This window comes from Gymnodraco acuticeps, unplaced genomic scaffold (assembly GCF_902827175.1).
Source record: "Gymnodraco acuticeps unplaced genomic scaffold, fGymAcu1.1, whole genome shotgun sequence".
Taxonomy (NCBI): Eukaryota; Metazoa; Chordata; class Actinopteri; order Perciformes; family Bathydraconidae; genus Gymnodraco; species Gymnodraco acuticeps.
The window spans coordinates 98,030-118,649 of record NW_022992074.1 but is presented as its reverse complement, the minus strand read 5'-3'; the positions used below and the strand labels follow the sequence as shown (position 1 = coordinate 118,649).

The window sequence follows — 20,620 nt, the reverse complement described above, 5'->3', positions numbered from 1 at the left end:
TCGGCATCGAGGAAGATGAAGAAGACACACTCATATTTGAGAATGTTCCTGTCCCCGCCAGTCCACTTGAGGCAGAGAAACAACTAACAATCACTGTACATCATGCAAACACCCTAGCTGACATGATTACTGCCTTTTCTGATGCAGAGATTTTAAACAAATCATTGAATGTGAGGCGCATTCTCCCAGATAACAAGGAAGAAGCAGGCAGTGGTTCTGGGGTACTGAGGGATGTTCTCAGCTGCTTCTGGCAAGAATTCTATGAGAGATGCACACTTGGGACAACAGTTAAAGTGCCCTACATTCGCCATGATTTTCCTGCTGAAACATGGAAGGCAATTGGAAGAATCCTTTTGAAAGGTTACCAAGATTGTGAATATTTCCCAAACAAACTTTCACTGCCTTTCCTTGAACAGGTGCTGTTTGATAATGTGTACAGTGACCTCAAAGCATATTTTATGCAATTTGTGAGCAGCCAAGAACGTGAAGTTTTGATGCAAGCGCTGACTGATTTCACTGCAGTTGACACTGATGACCTTTTGGAGGTTCTCGACAGCTATGGCTGTAGAAGGAAAGTCAGCGCAGAGAATCTTCCTAAAATAATTGAAGAAATTGCCCACAAAGAGATGGTCCAAAAACCAATGTTCGTTATTGACTGCTGGAGGGAGATTAACCATCAACATCTCAACCTCAGTCCAGAGGCACTGACTAAGTTGTTGTCTGACCTGCAACCCACCACAAAAAAGTCTGCAAACTACTGAAATTTGATGTTGATTTGACTACAAACCAAAAAGAGGTAGCAAATCATCTGAAAAGATTCATCAGAGAGCTAGATGAGAGTAAACTTCAGAAGTTTCTACGGTTCTGCACAGGATCTGATCTCATTGTGACAGACAGCATCTACGTGGGATTTGAGAAAATGACAGAGTTCACAAGAAGACCGATTGCACACACATGTGGGAATATTCTGCACATAGCTGACAGCTATGAGAACTTCCCAGATTTCCGTTCAGAATTCAATGCAGTTCTTGAGAGCAATGTGTGGGTTATGGACATTGTTTAGACTCCAACAACAATAACCAAACCAATCCAAACTGTTAAGAGTTTTTCATGTTCGAAGTAGTTGTGCAGAATTGCAAGTAATGGTGTGCTATACTGTATATTTGGGAAGCACTTCACCAGGACCTTTAATAGTTATAGAGAAGTCCAGCTGGCCAGAAGGGAGCCCATCTTTCACTACACAAACTTGGTGGTGTGTTCACAAACTACAACAAACTTGCATATTGACTATTATTCTCCAGTTGCAGAACACAATCCTGACTTGACAGAAATGTAATTTGTTCATGTAATTCAAGACCTTTTAATACTGCTAAGATGTTTAAGGATTCAAACAAGAACAGTGGCATGCTTCATTGTTCTTATATGGAAACAGACAGTTGTAAAATACAATGTACTGTTTGCTCCCTCTTACTTTTTGTGTACATTGTAAAATGATATGCCACTTACCCAGGTGAATAACTTGTGTAAAAGCATGAATGTGTAACTAACCCCTTATCTGACCATTGACTGGAATATAAAGTTGCAAAGCAAGTGCCTTGTTCAAAGCATACTTGTTTATTTAGAACATATTTTATACTAGTGTAAAAAGTAATTAAGACATGTGCCAGTGCAATAACAATTATTAAAGTATCCAAAAATAAAAGATAGGTTTTGTTGCACACAACAATGCCTGCAAAACAGATGTTGAGACTTAATACAATTTACCTTCAGAATGTCTTTCAGTATCAAAGCAATACTTGCAATCTTAGTAAAAAGCAAACAATTGTAATCATAACTTCTCATAACTAAGATAACTGGTAGAAGACTAGTTCAGTCTGTTTATATGCACATCTGAGAGGTGTGTGTGTGTGTGTGTGTGTGTGTGTGTGTGTGTGTGTGTGTGTGTGTGTGTGTGTGTGTGTGTGTGTGTGTGTGTGTGTGTGTGTGTGTGTGTGTGTGTGTGTCTACTTGTTTAGAAGAACCAACCAGTCCACCACTTGAAACTTTAACAAGACATTTGGAATCAAGGCAATGTGACACCTGAGGAAACATTTGATCATACAACATTTTAAGCATTATTTTTAAGATATTTGTTCCGTTTCTATATTTCACATCTTGTTTATTTAGAACATATTTTATACTAGTGTAAAAAGTAATTAAGACATAATCTTAAAATAATGCTTAAAATGTTGTATGATCAAATGTTTCCTCAGGTGTCACATTGCCTTGATTCCAAATGTCTTGTTAAAGTTTCAAGTGGTGGACTGGTTGGTTCTTCTAAACAAGTAGATACACATACACACTTTCCCTATACACACACACACACACACACACACACACACACACCTCAGATGTGCATATAAACAGACTGAACTAGTCTTCTACCAGTTATCTCAGTTATGAGAAGTTATGATTACAATTGTTTGCTTTTTACTAAGATTGCAAGTATTGCTTTGATACTGAAAGACATTCTGAAGGTAAATTGTATTAAGTCTCAACATCTGTTTTGCAGGCATTGTTGTGTGCAACAAAACCTATCTTTTATTTTTGGATACTTTAATAATTGTTATTGCACTGGCACATTACAGGCAGATATTTGTTCCGTTTCTATATTTCACATCTTGTGGATCAACCAATAATTTAAAAAAAAAAGCAAAGCAAAAGGGCTGTAATTTTCCGGTCATCCTTGTGCGGAATTCTCATGTTTTGTTAAATGTTACTTTTAACATTGAAATGTAAGTTAAGGTTACATTGTGAATCAAATGTATTTTCTTACACCACATTTGTATGCAGGCCTTCAATTGAATGTTGATAAAGTTTCCTATTCTTATGGGTATAAAGTGATTGAATAAATAAGCTTTACAATAGTTGTTCCAAGACTTCTCTAAAATATCTTATAGTAATTCATATTTGACACTAATGTGAGAATTTAATTAGTCATGTGGCATTAAAAACAATGATAAAATAATTGAAAATTCATTAAGAACACTACCATTCTGTTTATCTATGCTTTGAGTTCTTGATGCCTTTTTTACAAATGTGTATTTAATTGTCTAGAAATGGTATCCTTTATTGTCTTAATAAAGTTAATTGTTTATTTTTGCCAACACTAGGTTGTAATGTTATGGTGATACAGGTAAAAGACTGATGTATATCAATACTGAGAACATATGATGAATACTGCACTGACATACTCATTGTATCAGCATTGGATCAAATGTGCTCCTATTAGTATGAACTCACAACCAAGCTTCCCAAAGTCTGTTCACCTCAAGTTATTACGGCTAAATTGTTTCATTGAGTTCCGAGAATACATAAATGTAACCACATTTTGAAATATAAGTAATTGAAATAAATAAAATGTGTTACTGCATAAAGACAATCTGATCCATTTAATTAATGTGTTATGCAAAAAGGTGTGAACGATGTATCTATTGCTTAAATCATTCAATTTGTGCTTACACTTTTGCAAGAATGTGATCAGACATTTTTAGTAAAAACAATGGAGTTATACTGAAAAATTAACATGTTCATTATTGTATGCATGTGGCAATCAATAAGTCATTCTAAAGTGATGTTTGTATTCACCAATAAAAGGCACTAGCAGGTTTGTTATGTCAGCGAATGGCGTTGTTATCCTTTCTTAAAGGAGGAAGTTTGTCCAGTGTAAGCAAGGCCTTCTCAGTTGCAGCAAACTACATGGCAATATTCATGACTGGTCCCTTACTGTTTTTAGAGCGCACATGAAATAATCTGGCAACTGAGTGAAAATTAGCAATCAGTTGTTACCATTGTGTAACACATGGTACATTATTTGTGTATACAATGTAGAAACATGTAACAAAGATTTGGCCCATACATACAGTAGGCTACCATTAAAAAAAAACTGTTGAAAAGCTGTAAAGAAAAATGAAAATAGTGTTGAGAGACAAACATTTAAGGAATACATGAAATACCATTGACTATGATTTTTATTGATACATTTTTGACTAAATAATTACTTATTTTTTAAGGTCAGTTTTGTCCTGAACAGTATTTTGTGTTTTGCATAATGACATGTACGCTACATGTACCATTAATCAAATACTTGTCGTCGTATTTCATCTCGTAACAGGATGTATAGATCAGCTGCAGCAAATGGATCTGCTGGATCATCCCATCCGTTTTCCGCCATGAGTAGACAACACAGTTCAAAAACAGTTTCATCGCACGGAAACTGGCCTTTGGGAGTACACTCTAACATACACAAATTGACCTCCTCCATGGCAATAGGTTTGAGTCTATCCTCAGCACTGTGCAACTCTGGGAATGAGTACATAATCACTGGCCGACCAGATGCTGTGTCATCAGTTGATCTTGGTCTGATTTTGTGGGAATTCCAGGTGTTGACCACTTCATCAAGTTCATCCTGCATAGAAAAAAAGCACAGTAAATGTAGACGACATGTCTTAAGAAGCTTTCGGACATAACTTCTACCTGTCTAGATGGAGGCTGAGGTTGCTGCAATGTCCACGAACATAGTGAATTATAATATTATTATTACTCATACTACTTTTATTAATGACTAATCTCAGAAATAAATAAAATATTTTACCTGAACAAGATTAAGGTAACAGAATTGGATAAGACTTTTGTCCAAAAAGTCTCCTGTGAAGTGGCCATCTTCCTGGAGAGTTTGGAACAGGTTCATCCAGAACTGCGCACTCTGTTTGCGGAGTATACCCCACCATCCTTCAATGCGCTGGTTTGCTGTGCTTCTTCCATAAAGGAAACTTCTCTCCCCAGCAAAACTGTCTGGGTGGTTCCTTCGCAAAAACATCTGCATTTCTTCAACAGAAACATTTTCCGTGCCCCTGTCTGCACGAATCCTCTCTGGACATCCACCTATACCTGAAACTGTTTTGATAAAGTAACTTGCAACTACTTTAGGATCACTGTTTGTGATATAGGCTTCCATCCATAACACATAGCGGCTAAAACCATCTATACAGCCGTTGATGGCAATGCCATAGGGCTTTAGTTTATCATAACCATCCATGTGCCAAAGTGCATTTGGCCCTCTGCATCTGTACTGACGTCTTCTCAAGCGGTGGGCTCGTCTTAATTCCACACCTTGTGGATCAACCAGTTTGATGATGCGTCTTATGCTATCTTGTGACACAACAAGGCCCTGTTGAATTGCACGGAGATGAAGCCAACGGTATCCCTGCATCTGTCCATTAGTCATGATCTCATGCTGTACAAAAGCTAGCACTTCCTCCAAGTCAGACTGGTTCTTCCTCCTGAACAGGTTAAGTCTTTTACAAATTCTCTTTAATGTTCGGACACTAATTACAATGTGATTAGTGTGTGCCAAAATAGCAAGTATTTCTTTGTTACTTAGGGAAAGTCTGAAGTATAGTTTAATTAAGTCATCCAAATCTGGCTCTGCAGGCATTGTTGTGAGCAGCGCAGCAAACTGATGTAATGCAGAATATAAAGAGGACAATTTGGTATTCGTAGGAGGGGTTGTAATATGGCAGTTGAATTGTACATCAGACAATAACGTTGCTTTTAATCTGCAAAAAAGAAAAGAAAATATATTGTTTAAATATTGTAAGGTTAAGACTCTTCTTCCTATTTTACACAGTATATGCTCAGTAAAAGTGTCCATTACGGAGTACGGATCTTATTTATCAGGAACACTTTATATGCAGGAACACAAATCCTACCTTTAATTTAAAGCCAGAAAGTGTTAAACATTCTTACTGTTAACCTCACTAACTTGTTTCATAAAATGCGTATATATAGGCATTGTAAAAAAATACGCATTTTATGAAACAAGTCTAGAATGGAGTAAGACAGTTGTGGTTGTGGGCCACAACCACAACTGTCTTACTCCATTCTAGACGAGATGATGTTTGAGATGTTGATCATTTTGATGGTTAATAGCCTTCTGATTGTCAGCTAGCTGCCTTGTTAAACACACTTAATGAAATCTTCTCTACAGAAACATGAAAACCACCAGGCTGTTGCTCTTGGTTAGTCGCCACTGTTCCAACAAGCACAAACTTGCGTGTCAACTAAAAAACTAAACCATTATTTACTGAATTAGATGGGGGGGGAGCCATAGCATATAAGCTAATGCACTTGCTGCTAGCTCATCAATGTCTGCATTTCATATTCTAACGCCTTTTCGTTGTTTTTACGAACGCCCAAAACACACTTATATATTTATAACTCACCTTTTGTTCTTCCATTTGCAATATGGTTTCCTCTTGGACTCCTCTGGCGCGCAGAAATTCACTCACGTCCTCCATTGTTGCCTACTGCAATGTGTAAATCGCAGTGAAGCTGGTTCGACAGTTACCGGTATTTCTGACTTTTTTCTCCCAAATAATTTATTTTTTTTTTGTTCTGAGAAAAAAGTCAGAATTCTGAGAAAAAAGTCAGAATTCTGAGATTAAAGTCAGAATTCTGACTTTTTTTCTCCCAAAAAAATAATTTTTTTTTTCCCCGAGAAAAAAGTCAGAATTCTGAGATTAAAGTCAGAATTCTGAGATTAAAGTCAGAATTCTGACTTTTTTCTCAGAACAAAAAATAATAATATTTTTTTCAAATCCTCACAAAAAAATGTTTTATGTGGCCCTAATCCTCTTCCGTATCTTCCGTACAGAGGATACAGACATTGTACATTCAATATATATTTAAACACGCCTTTTTTCCTCCTTAACTCTTTCATGACTTTTCATTTAACACATTCTAAACGCTGTAATCAATACTCCAAAAATACAGGAAATACTTCACAGCAGTTTGGTTTTCAGTCGTTCCAAATGTTGTCGCATGCAACCCACATCTGTAAACAATAACGTACTCAAATAAACTGTACCTTCATTTAATATCCAACAATAATATCTCGACGTCTATAGTTGTAGTGTTGAAATCAGTAGGTTTCGGTGTGCAACATCATATCGCTGCTAAATTCACCTCTATAGGAAATGGTATATTAGCCTCATGCTAAATGCTAACCGGAGATGAAGGATTTTCAGAATAAAAGCTTAACAACTGGTTGTGCACAAGAATTTCTGGTTTTTCAGTATAAAACAGCATTTAAACTGAAGGTACATTTAAGGTACATTATGCCATCAAAACATTGATTTTAATTTCTAACATTACCAAAGTAATACAAAACAATTAAAAGGGATAACTTTCGAATGTTTCCTTTTGGAAACCTTTCAATCGGAGCTGTAATTTCAAATAAAGTTCTGGGTTTCAGAAGTAATTGTCTTAACAGGACATCTTAGTTTTAAGACATTAAATAAGAAGCTATTATTTAATCTCTGGCTCTAAGTGTATTTACCTACCACACTCTTAACGAATATGGAAATCTAGGCCTGGTTTTATCCTTATAATGACTTGGGGCCCCGTTTACACGGGAACGCAAATGAAACGCAAACAAACCGAATTCAATATCAAAAAAGTCTTCCGTTCACGTGTAATCGGCTAAATAAACGTGTACGTTCACACGAGACCGCTCTACCCGCTGGAGGCGCTGTAGTACATATGCCAGGCCTGTAAGTGGCGCTGTACTTCCGCCACAAAATACACCAAAAGCAGTGAAGAAGACCCCCGAGCATGGTTGCCCGGTTGCCCTTCTGTTTATTCTCCGCAGTGGATTAAGCAACATGTAGTTCTCCATGTCCACTTGTTGCTGATGGTTGTGGTAGAGGAGCTGTAGATTTCGCACTAACGGCCCGTCCACACAGCGGCGTGCGTTGAAGCTTCCAACGCTTCTGCCCATTCACTTTGAATGGGGTGACGTCACTTTTAGCCGAACTGCATCGTGGGAAGCGACGCGGAGCGTGGCTCGCTGCAAAAGTTGAGCAATGTTCAACTTTTGACGCCTCGGCAGAAGCGTCAGCCAATCGAATAATATGCCAGTACAAGCTCTAGCCAATCAAACCGCTGCTTGTGTGTCAGGGGCGGGAGATTCATGTGATTGGTTGTTGGTCGAGTGTCAGACACACCCGCCGGCAAGCGTAAACGCACGCCGTTGTGTGGACGGGCCGTCATATCTGTAGCATGGTCAGTAGCAGCAGCTACTGACCATGTTACAGCAGAGGTGGGGAGAGGCAGGGCTATGGCTTCATCGTTATCAGGAAATGATCGTATAGGGCGTACACACAGAGCCGTTTGGCCCCCCAGAGCGTTCCGTCCGCAGATCTATCCAGCTTGGGACCCGTTATCGTTTTAGCGGTCAATTTCCGCTGTTCCATTACGGCCTCGTGTGAACGAACGGGCTATACGAAAGAGAAAAGTAGCGGATACAACCCGTTTCGTTCCCGTGTAAACAGCACCTTAAACACAGGCCTATATGTCAGAAAAATTAACCTGCATGGGTATTTATAGATGTCTCTGTGATTTATAAGCCTCTCATTATGTTCATTAAATCTCTGCCTGCCAGACGTTGTGCTCCGTATTCAAAAACCACCTGAAGGTTCATTTGGAAAATGTTTTCATGTGTTGGCATGTTTTCCCTCAGAGGCTCATGTGCCCTTTTGCAGACATGTATTCCCTCAAATCTTACTGCAAAATGATGTTACCTTTACTCTGTAGTTATAGGCATTCTGGTAAGGAGCTTTTTTATTGCAGCTAAGCTCGTGTGTTTTTATTTCATTATGAGGCACAACATGAGAATGATGTTTTGCAATTAATGCATGTATATGGCAAAATCAACAAACAAGTATTCTGAAATGTATTTAAACCAAACTGCAATCCAGTTAAAAAAAGAGAAAGATGTATGTTAACATTAATTAGTCTTAAAAAAAAAGGCAAATTAACTTTTACATGTGCTTTTAACGTGTCTATTCATAAAGGACTTCCAGAAATGTCCACAACATTGATACAGGAAAAAAAACCCTCATGAATATTTAAGTTTTAATTTATGTATTTACTGTTGGGTGCTGATAGCAGTCCTGTAATTGAAATTAGCTTAACCTGCTGAGTCAAGCCATTCCTGTTTTTAATGCTTCCTGATTGGACACATTTCAGTCATTCTTAATGAGCAACTTGATCAGAACCAATAACAGTGTTTATTGGTTCCTGCAGAAATTCCTATCTTTTTATTGAATCAAAAAAATAATAAAAACGGATATTACTTGATAAGTATAGCTTTCAGCGGGAGCAATAGTCAGGATCTGAACGGTGCTGTAATTCAAAATCCCTATAATAAGTCTGCAATATCGCTTGTTGTTGCAGTTGTTTAATCGATGAGGATGACTCAGGGTTTATGTGGCCAGCAGCTGTCTGTCATAAATCACTTTGTGCTCATTTCCACTGCAGGAAGATGCTGTAATCCAGCCTCCAGAGTCACATTTAATTCTCAAATAGAAGATAAAGATGAAGTAGTATCCTATTACTGAGTTAAGAAATGTTTTATGACTTTGTAAACTACAAAAGACAAAACTAAAGTCAAACGGTCCCTTCAATCGTGGACTGTAGTTGGCCTCTGTGGACTATTTTCATCTAAAATGTGTAAAGATGTATACTTTAAATACATTTTGAGTGGCCTTTGCCAGTTTGGGGATATTACTCCACAACTTTGCAACATATAGACAAAAAAAAAATTGCTTCTACTCCTCATTATAGAACTAATGATGTTAAAACATTTTTTACTTCTTCAAAGAGTTTGAGGTGATTTTCTGCTCTCTTCTCTTCTGGTTGCTTGGGCTATACCAGCCACCAGCTTCACACGCTTATCAGTCTCACGTCACGCTAACAATGTAGCCTAACATTTGGGGTGTTTCATTAATTCTCTTCAGTTTGTAATCTTGGCTCCAAAGAGAGTAAAGCTCTTTATGAACCAAATGCCCTTTCACTCTCGTACAAAGCATTCATAGTAAGCTTGGTTGTACACACATACAAATCTCCTTAGTGTCAGTAGTGCCGGATTGTGTTGACCAATGCCCACCTTTCTCAGCCAATCAGGAGCCACAGGCGGTCAGGCCACCAACATCACCAGAGGAAGGATGCTTTGACCAGAAAATAGGGCATGGAGAGGTTTTTAGTGGCATAAATTGCAACATTTGAAAAAATAGCACTTTGTGCAAACTGGGATATAGAAATAACAATTACATGTTGGATACTTCACTTATTCACAGAGGGCTTTTTATGATTGCTGGTACTCTTGAGTGCTCTTTGGAATTGAAACAGGAACAGCTGCTCATGTTAATCAACGTGATTTGTCCCTTCTTTAGTAAAAAAAAGAAAGAAGACACAATACAATTTTTACCAGGTATTTTAGATACACACATTTTAGGATAACATATCTACATTGCAACTTTAATAGTTTTGAGGATTTTATAAGCACTGATAAATCTCAATGCAGTAACCATGCTTCGCCACCTGTTGGCAGCAGTACAAGTAGTTTTAGTGGCACACACAGCCACTTAGAAAATACATACATACTTATAGAATGCTACAGTTATTAATATTTTTATAAATTGGACTAATAGCTTTTAAAGTTAGCTTTTTAAATTGTGTTTTAAGTGTGCTTGACAGGTCGCTACATTCACAACGAAAGTACGCTCAGTGTTGCGCATGCGCAGAGAGCCTGGTGCTCTGCTGAATTCTGATTGGCTGTTGACGAGGACTGTTGTTACTTCTCATAGGCCTGACGTTGGAGTTTCTTTTGAAGCGGATAATGACGGCGGTCACCAACACTACGAGTTGGATTATGTTCTACAACACATGTTTTTAAGTCTATTTTAAAATATATTTTAAATCAAACCCTGCCGTGGGAATTTGTCCTTTATGAACCAAACTCCTGATAAAAAGAACTAGATTTAACGTGTAGTGTTTCTCCAGGACGAAGTGGCTAACTGCTAGCTTGCATGTGAGGGCTAACATAGCATTAGCATTGCTTCCCGTGTGTTTTATTCCAGAACAACGCTTTCAAGACCTCGGACACCGAGAGGATTACCAAATATGAAAACAGAAGGACAACGCGGTAAAAATGACCTTTCTTCCACATTGGAGACTCAAATGAAATGGAGCAGTTAAGTGAGACAGGTGAGTGCTCATTCGAATTGTCACCTGTGGTAAAGTGTGGTTAAAATGTAACCAAGTTTATTAACTCAAGTAGTGTGCTTAAGGGCTATCATGAGATACTTGAACTTTGCATAAAGGTCCCATGTCATGGCCATTTCTACTAATCATAATTCCATTGTTGAGGTCTACTAAAATACATTTATATTGTGCAATTTTCCAAACTCACATTGGTTTCTCAGCATCTCTGTAGCATGTGTATTCACTCTCTGTTTTATAAGCCTAACCCTAAGCGGCTTGTTGGAGCTCCTGCCCCCCCTCCCTGTGAGCCCAGCGGCCGTCTGCGAGACAGCGAAACCCAGCCCGAATACACACACCCGCAGCCTGGCTGGGCGTTTGAGTGTGTGCTCACCAAGCGGCAAACTGTGGGGTAGAGCCGGGAAGCCAATACGGAAGTGCCACACACTGCAGTTCATACATGGGCCGCTAGGGACTGGCTGCAGAAAGGAGCAATTTCCATAGACCCCATGTTAAAATGCCCAACTTTACAGCAGAAAAAAACATGTTTCTACCCATGGATGCAATACATATTATTATCGATATAGTTAGATTCCACCTTCATGATTATGAATCTGTGAGTGAATTGTTTTCTAACACGACCCTTTTATTTATATGAGGTCTTAAAGGTTTTTCATAAATTAGGGCGTGGTCACTTTGATGGCACTGTCAGCCAACAGCAACTTGTCCACTCTGCTAGGCTACAACCATAGAGGCTACAACGTTAGTTAGTCATAGTACTGTACTTGACCCTTTAGCTTTAGCCGTGTTCGTGGTGATTGTGCCTTTTAGGGAATATTGTTACAAATACCAGACAATTAAAATGTCGTGCTGTGCGCTTGAATGTACTAACAGAACTTCCAAGAAGTCTAAAATGATAATATTATACATGTTAACCCCGTTCGCAGGTGTTTGTGTGCTTGGTAGCTTAGCTTGTTACTTATTAGCCAGCTAAGGATGTAACCCTTTATGCATACATATACATTTTAGTTTATGATTCAGCCTTGGGTAAGACTTTTATAGTCTATGGCTATGACGCTCATAATGCTAAACGGGAGCAAATGTTAAATGGGGACCCGATTATCCCAGTGGTGGCCGCCGGAGCTAACGGAGCCGCAGGGGGCTAGCTCCAGCCGGCGTCCCGGAGCTAGCCCACTGCGGCTCCGTTAGGTCCGGGCGGTGGAGTCCGTCTTTTCTCAACGTGTGAATGACAAGCATTAAGAATAATAAAATATAGCTAATTCTCTTGCAGATTGTCTCATTTGATTATGAATGTAACGTTTATATAGGGGTACTACACTGTTAGCAGTAACTTGGTATGCATGTATTTCATGTTAGCTTAGCTTCTTAGCCTGAGCTAGCTCTGTTTACTTCCAGTTCGGAGGCAGCAGGTCCCGCCTCGGCTCCGCCTCTTTGCCCTTATTTGGAGCAGGCGGGATTAGACTCTGACGTCACAGTCGAGCCATTAGTGGCCGACTCCGCCTACTAAGGGCTTCACGGCAACTCTGCAGAATCCTATGGGTGACGTCACGGACACTACGTCCATTTATATATACAGTCTATGGTGCTCACACACCGACTCACAGCCTCGCCGTGTCCCGCCGTCTCAGGGAGGAGAAATCGGCGGAGCTGCAGCTGAGAAAAGATCGAGTGTGTGGACGTGAGGAAGTCCGCGGATTGGTCCATTTGCACCAATCCACGGACTTAATGTAACGGCTCCGCGTAACAAAACGGCTCCACGGATTGGTCCATTTGGGTATGGGCACGTCACTGTACCCAGGAAGAAAAAGAGAAATCTCCAACGAGGCGTTCTGGGGTAGCATAGACAGGTATTTTCTGTGTTAGAGTTTTACTCGCTACAAGGTGTACTTTGAGGGTTTGTGACTTTGCAGACCGTTTACATGCAGAACAACCTTCATAACACACAAGGGGACTTGTAATAACCGGAAAAGCATGACATGGGATCTTTAAGTATTTCTATATTATGCTTCTACTGCACTAAATAAAAAACAAAACAATATACTTTGTACTGTGGTAGAACATTACAGGACATAATTCACTGTGATAAAGTGTGTGTTGCACCACGGACCTGTTAGAGAGTGTACCAGGTGGTTGTTATCATTCTAGCCTGAGTAGCGTGCCGTCTATGCAAAGTATTCTACCCTGCTGTAAACTTAAATGGAAAATAAAGTGTGGAGTTCCATACTCAACATGCCGCCTCCGACTCCCATTCATCGGCTCTACAGTACTCCCTTTTATCCACTTACTGAGGCATGCAGAATGTGGACCGAGGGAATAACAATAGCTGCTCATTCAAATGTCACTGAAATTGGTCCGAGGCATTCAAATGATTGCATATTAAATGTATTTAGTACATTTTTATTCCCATTAACATCCCTAATAATATAGTTTTTTCTCGGTTTACTTGCGTTTGAAAAGGACAGTTGGCCCCTAATGTGAAATGATTTCAATAGATTTGAACACTGACTTCAGTCCTGTTGTTTAATCAATTTATAGTTGTTAACATAATAACTAATAGGGTTTTTTCTGTCTTTTTGATGGGATGTGTATTTACTAATAGTCTGCTTTGCCTCACATTTCACAAGCTGACCCACAGAATCAAAGTCTTGTGTTTTCAGTTGCTGCTGCTGCTGCTCAAAGTCATGCTTGAAAAGAAAACTCATTCCTTTAGTTCCTCGCATTCCTGCATATATTTTACGACTGCCCTCTAATTGACTTTTGGTTGCAGCCACATTGCTGCCTCATGTCCCCATTAAGGGATTGTATACATGGCCCAGAATGCAACCTGCTGAGAGTCTTTGGATTTTGATGGATTTCGGCTGTTGGTAGTGCATTATGATGGATGAAGCTAAAATCATCAAGAATGAGTCATTCCCCTTTCTCAAATCACAGCACGTCCCCGAGGCTGCTCTGTTCTGGTCTGTTGGAGCTGTGGGTGGAGAAAGTATGTCAGCCGCTTCCCTAAAAATGTCTCTCTGTGATCTCTGAAGTGAACATTTGTACTGACACTTGTCTGATTTAGCGAGATCTGATATCACATTTTGTTCTTTTAACTTCAGGACTTTTTTTTCTTGTTTCTTGCCCTTATTTTCCCCACCAATGATAGAAATAAGACTCATACACATGGGATACATTTCATTCTGAAGGCTAACTCAAATTAAGGGACAAGAGAGTATTGCTACACCTTTTCGAAGTAACCCTTAGGTCACGAACAAGTCTGATGGTACAAATAAGATGAAGTCACACATGAATAGCTGATGCAAGTGAATCTTAACCCCTGAACAAATGAATGAATCTACTTTATCATTGTCAGAGATGGAAAGTAACTAAGCACATTATTCAAGGACTGTACTTAAGTAACATTTTGCAATACTCCACAATATTAATAATAATAATAATAATAATATATATTTGTATAGCGCCTTTCAGGAAACCCAAGGTCGCTTTACAAGTCGGGTAGGGGGGGGGGAGTAGGGGAAAAAAGGCAGACAGGTTAAGGGGGTGGGGGGGGGAAGTAGCGGAAAAATAAACCTATTAAACTAACTATACAGTGGCGAAAGCCTTGGTAAAAAGGTGCGTTTTGAGGGCTTTTTTGAAAAAAAATATGATATTGATTTGATATCTTTACTCAGTTATATCTAAGAGCGATAGTGTCTCTTATTATTATTTTAAATTCAAAAGATATAATACGTTTATGAAACTGAATCCATTGTTACAAAATAAACTACAAAGGCTTTAACGTAGCATAGTTATTAACATTTGACTAATGCAGAAATATTTAAGTACTGCTGCTTACACATTATTGAATTGATAATACTGATCCGGTTATATAATATAATGATGCTGACCGTAGCCACGCTGCATTATGAGTACTTTTACTTTTGATACTCTTAATAGATTTGGTTGCTATTGCAATTTTAGGAAAGACATGTCACATTTACTGTATTTTTCTCAAATGTAAAATGCAGTGGAAATGTTATAATTGCCAACCTTGAGTTGGATTTGCCAAATCTCTATTATTGTTATCATTATCTAATCCAAGAACCTGCTGCCCTTTGACCTTGATTTAGCAAGTTGAGCGTGTGGGAATTCAGAGGCTTGTCAGTGCCAAAGTATGCAGGCCACGGCTTTCTAAAAAATCTCACTCCCTCTGGTTAAATTACTGTGTAAATACCCAACACGCACAACCTTCTAATCTCCCACAAGTACGTTCAGCAGGACTCTGCACACGCATTTGGAAAAAAGAGACAAGAGCTTGGATAGACGCAGAGTTGAAATGAAATGGGTATGCTGGGAAACACATGTATTTGTATGTAATTAGATTAAAGGTATCACCTAGAGATCGTCTCAGTGTTCATTCAACTATTTTCTGGATTATTTGATTAATAGTTTGGTCTTCAATTGTCAGGAAATGGTTTGTCTAAGACCAAAGACTTTACTACGCTTTAAAAACAGACGAGCATTACACCTCAAAGGTAGAGGGGCTCAGAACAGCATTGTTTTGTAATTCTGCTCTAATTGTTGCAGCTGAAAAGGACAAGATGAGGCTCTTTTGACTAAGACATTTTTTGAATGAAGGATACAGTTGGTATGATGGAACATACATTCCTTTAAAAATGAAATGACATACACATCTGATGTTTAGAAACAAAACTTGCCATAGTAATCAGAACTGTAGATTTCTCCCAAATTGACCAGATCCCAGAACAAACATTAGAGAATACTAGAAAAGTGTTTATTGAGGGATAGAACATGTGGAGAAATATGTCTATACAAGCAGCAATGATCTATAAAGAATGTTTAATAGAGACAGGTCTTAACGTGATTGCATATATAGCTGAATCTATTTTAGGTCCTCACTTTCTCAGCAATCAATATCCTGCACCATAGTGAAGAAGAATGTGCAGAAACTCGACCAGGAGTCGTTGCAGTGCTCCTCCGCCAGCTTCTTGTGACGGGGCTGACAGGATTTGACAGCTTTGGGTTCTGTTGGCCGTGATTCTGAAGGCTTGTCAGTCTTCCTCGGGGTGTTATAGATTCTGAAATGAGCCTCTCGGGGAGCTCGTTTGCACAAACCTGTCCTGATCAATGAACTACTGTCCTTGCACAGAGTCTTCTGCTTCTTCAGCGACCGGGCGATCTGCTTCCAGTAAAGTTTGACATTTGAAACGTACTCTGGACAGACGGTCGGATTGGCGACATATTCACAGCTGAAGCTCCGGCCCCCCTTCTTGCAGCTGACACCGAGGATGAAGACCTCCTCACCCGTTGCTGCCCAGGTGCACTCAGACTTGTCTTTGGTCACCATTTTCCCCTTGATGGGCTGTGTAGGGACAGATTTAGTTTGGCGGCTGACCTTCAGCTTGTCCTTGTGTTGTCCTCGCTCGGTTTCCCTTCCCCGCCGTCCATGGCTTTTCTGGCAGCTGCTCAACATCAGCTGATGGGAAATACAAGCCAGGACCAGCAGGATGGCGACATTGGTGAGGAGAGCCATGAAAGCAGCACACACAGTCCTGCAAGAGGATCAATTAGGATTTAGATACGACCACAATCCCTTACTTTCCCTTTGTTAATAATAATCTTTATAACCCTCTATTAGACCCTTGTGCTACGCGGAAATAAGCAGGTTTCCCTCCTAAGTTTTGTTCGAGAATAGCATATTTTTAGGCAATTTAAGACGATGAAATGCATTAGGAAAGACATAATAAAAACATGAAGCAATATAAGTCTCATATTGGATTTTGGATACAAATAAAATGGAAAACAAAAATAAGCTATTAAGGAATACATTTGAATAATAATGAAAAGTATCAGTGCAAGAAATATAAATGAATAAAGAGATTGAATCCTTGATTTTTAGGATGAAACAATCTGAACAACATGTGACTTGAATTTAGTGATTGTTTAGAAAGTCAATACTACAACTACTCTTAGTGCACCAACACACCGCTTATAGTGATTATAATGAGACATGGATTTGTATTGTAGCATATAGAGCATTTTAAATCACCGTCGTGTTATAAGAAGAAGCACGCACTATAAATCCTAATACTATACTAATTCCAAAGAGATTAGTAATCAGGGATCATTACAGAGTGAGCTCAGATAAAAACTGATGGCTAAACTTACCTGAAGTTTTCAGAGTAAACTTGAGTTTAAAGTTCCAACACCTGAGAGCTGAGAGTCTCCTCTGCTTAATGTACCTGCAGCCACAGTACACTGCTGCGGAATCAGCCCTCCCCTTCACACACTATGCATGATTGGACGGCTTGAGTTCAGTCATCTAATGAAAGGGTGGTCCTTTAGAGATATCCTGCTATTCTGATAAAGCTTGACTGTGTTACCCCAAACCATTATCAAAGCTTCTTATGCAGATTTTGTAACATGTTGATTTAATCAAATAATGGAAATTGTTCACTTTAAAAGAAGCTCCAAATCAGATCCTGCTTTGCAACCAATCTGTGTCAGAGTAGACTACATGTCCTCACTGTTTAATGACATCTAATTTCTGTCTGTCTTCGTTCTTCATCGAGCACATTCAAGACTTACAACTTTTGGAGACACCTACCAGCGTTATGTGAGATTTCAAGACTTAAAATGATCTGTTTTTGTAGATTGTGCTGCCTGCTTTAAGAAGTCCCAGCTGCTTTTACGATAACTTCACTTTTAAGGCAAGCAAATGAACTCTTGAGTCGTTTCAAACTGTAACTCCGCCATCTGTTAGAACAGTTTACTAAAGATGAATACTGGAAATATCTTGAAAGAACCAGATGTTTTCTGTAGGAGAAAATCACTGATTGAATTTAGTGATCAGTTTAACTGAAGCAACGGTGACATCTAATGGTCAAATGTGGTGTTGCATGAGGATGAAGATATTTTAAAGGTCCCATGTCATGCTTTTCTGGTTAGCTCCAACAAGCCGTTTAGGACAGAGAGAATGCACATACTATACAGAGATGCTGTGAGAAACCAATGTGAGTTTAGAAAATTACACAATATAAATGTATTCTAGTCGACCTCAACAATGGAATTATGATCAGTAGAAATGGCCATGACATGGGACCTTTAAGACATTATGATATATATATCACATACAGTGTATAGCAGCTGTTTTCAATATTGACACTCTTTTGAAATCAAATCTCACACATTTTTCATCAAAATAAGCAAGAAAAAAAGTTGATCAACACAGAATAATGGATCATAATATTTATTTATTTAATAAAGATATTTTCACATTCATTATATATTCCCTCAAATACAACAGTACATAAATCACTATCTTATCAGACCTCTGCTCTTTCCCAACAATATAATATTAAGTGATGCACGTAGATTATACGTAGGTAACCGGCTTACAAACGAATGAGTGAAACCAGTAAGGCAAATGTGTTGTTGAGAATGTTTTTGCAGCAGGAGGAACCTTCTCACAAGTCAAACTTTACATTTCATACTTAACATATATAACCATAAACAACAGCAGTACCGTCTCTTGCTCTGGAGAGGGCGCTACAGTTCTTCCACAATTTCAACCAGACTGCTGCTCGGGTTTTCCCTCCAATGATGGCTGGTATAATCAGACAGTTGAAGTTATCTTCATTGTAAATCTGTGAATGTAACAGAGGGGAGAAATGCATATAAAATTGCAATCATTTGATGCTTTCAGTTGTACATTATTTGGATCAGTAGTGTACTCTCTCTTTAGTCAAAAAACAACATATAAGTTTGGGTTATTGAAGGGACCCGGACTAATGCTGCTTACCTTCCTCAGTTTTTCCGAACCAAGCCAATAAAGTAGGAGCAGATGCCTCGAAGCGACCTCCAGCAGTACTGCTGAGCCAGCCTCTTAGCGTTGCTCTCCACAGGTGGTGTCAGAGGTTGTGAATCGGTTCTCGCTGTGGGCTTTGCTTTGGGTTGCCTTGCAGAATCGGGTCTTATTGGTTGAGGTTGAGGTTGAGGTCTGGCAGGCTGTGCGGCTGGTTTTGCCCTCGTTGGAGCCTCCGGCGATGTTCTGGAGAAGGAACCGGTTGAGAAGACCATTTGAGACTCATCGCCTGCCTTCCTGCACATGTGGGGTTTGATCTGCCTCGGCCCCAGGCAGGCGTTGTGCAGTTTTCTGAGGCCCCACATCATCTGCACGAAGTAGTGGCGAGGGTTCTTGTTGTAGCTGCCGCAGGTGTGAGGCTGTCCAATGTACTCGCACCAGTAGGAGCGCTGCCGGCTCTGGCACATCAGCCTCAGCCGTGTGTAATCCCCCTGACCCGTGATGGTCATGGTGCACTGGTCCTTGGCCTTGGTGTTGAATTGAATGGGATTGTTCCAGATGCTTTGTCTGTTCGCAGTCTGAGCCTCGGCTGACCAAAGGCAGCAGGCGAGCGGGAGCAGCAGAGCGCTGACCTGGGTCCACATGGTGTGAGACTGATGCGGAGTGTAAGAGGAGGAGAGATTGACTGCTCGAGCTGACAGTCCCTCCTGCTATTTATTGGCCGAGCAAGGAATTCATGTTGCGAAAAAAAGTGGACTAAACAAAACATATATGGGAAGAGGAGGAGGCTCCATCAGCTGTCTGGAGGAGGAGGAGGCTCCATCAGCTGTCTGGAGGAGGAGGAGGAGGCTCCATCAGCTCTCTGGAGGAGGAGGAGGCTCCATCAGCTCTCTGGAGGAGGAGGAGGCTCCATCAGCTCTCTGGAGGAGGAGGAGGCTCCATCAGCTGTCTGGAGGAGGAGGAGGCTCCATCAGCTGTCTGGAGGAGGAGGAGGCTCCATCAGCTCTCTGGAGGAGGAGGGGGCTCCATCAGCTGTCTGGAGGAGGAGGAGGCTCCATCAGCTCTCTGGAGGAGGAGGGGCTCCATCAGCTGTCTGGAGGGAGGAGGAGGCTCCATCAGCTCTCTGGAGGAGGAGGGGCTCCATCAGCTGTCTGGAGGAGGAGGAGGCTCCATCAGCTCTCTGGAGGAGGAGGGGGCTCCATCAGCTGTCTGGAGGAGGAGGAGGCTCTATCAGCTGTCTGGAGGAGGAGGAGGAGGCTCCATCAGCTGTCTGGAGGAGGAGGGAGGCGGGCTCCATCAGCTGTCTGGAGGAGGAGGAGGAGGCTCCATCAGCTGTCTGGAGGAGGAGGCTCCATCAGCTGTCTGGAGGAGGAGGAGGAGGCTCCATCAGCTGTCTGGAGGAGGAGGAGGAGGCTCCATCAGCTGTCTGGAGGAGGAGGAGGCTCCATCAGCTGTCTGGAGGAGGAGGAGGGGGCTCCATCAGCTGTCTGGAGGAGGAGGAGGAGGCTCCATCAGCTCTGGAGGAGGAGGAGGCTCCAGCAGCTGTCTGGAGGAGGAGGGAGGCTCCATCAGCTGTCTGGAGGAGGAGGAGGCTCCATCAGCTGTCTGGAGGGGGAGGAGGCTCCATCAGCTGTCTGGAGGAGGAGGAGGGGGCTCCATCAGCTGTCTGGAGGAGGAGGAGGCGCCATCAGCTCTGGAGGAGGAGGAGGCTCC

The 20,620-nt window shown here is 40.6% G+C and overlaps 3 protein-coding genes across 4 annotated transcripts; all 3 read right to left on the bottom strand.

The window, feature by feature from the left end:
- Positions 1-3,992: 3,992 nt before the first annotated feature.
- On the bottom strand, positions 3,993-6,384 carry LOC117537169. 2 transcript variants are annotated; one of them, XM_034202310.1, is made up of 3 exons: positions 6,264-6,384; positions 4,634-5,597; positions 3,993-4,447 (listed from the first exon to the last, which is right to left on the bottom strand). In XM_034202310.1, exons 2-3 carry the CDS (start codon positions 5,474-5,476, stop codon positions 4,115-4,117), a joined length of 1,176 nt encoding a protein of 391 aa, XP_034058201.1. In that variant the 5' UTR covers positions 5,477-5,597; positions 6,264-6,384; the 3' UTR covers positions 3,993-4,114. The 2 variants fall into 2 exon arrangements, with proteins under 2 accessions (XP_034058201.1, XP_034058200.1); XM_034202309.1 differs by lacking the exon at positions 6,264-6,384 and having other exon boundaries at positions 4,634-5,823.
- A 9,345-nt stretch (positions 6,385-15,729) lies between these two features.
- On the bottom strand, positions 15,730-17,360 carry LOC117537168 (fibroblast growth factor-binding protein 1-like). Its single transcript, XM_034202308.1, has 2 exons — positions 17,272-17,360; positions 15,730-16,655 (listed from the first exon to the last, which is right to left on the bottom strand). The coding sequence occupies exon 2, from the start codon at positions 16,634-16,636 to the stop codon at positions 16,007-16,009; it is 630 nt and encodes a 209-aa protein (XP_034058199.1). The 5' UTR covers positions 16,637-16,655; positions 17,272-17,360; the 3' UTR covers positions 15,730-16,006.
- Positions 17,361-18,401: 1,041 nt separating this feature from the next.
- On the bottom strand, positions 18,402-19,576 carry fgfbp2a (fibroblast growth factor binding protein 2a). The gene is made up of 2 exons (XM_034202306.1): positions 18,905-19,576; positions 18,402-18,749 (listed from the first exon to the last, which is right to left on the bottom strand). Exon 1 carries the CDS (start codon positions 19,549-19,551, stop codon positions 18,910-18,912), a length of 642 nt encoding a protein of 213 aa, XP_034058197.1. The 5' UTR covers positions 19,552-19,576; the 3' UTR covers positions 18,402-18,749; positions 18,905-18,909.
- Between the last annotated feature and the right edge of the window lie 1,044 nt (positions 19,577-20,620).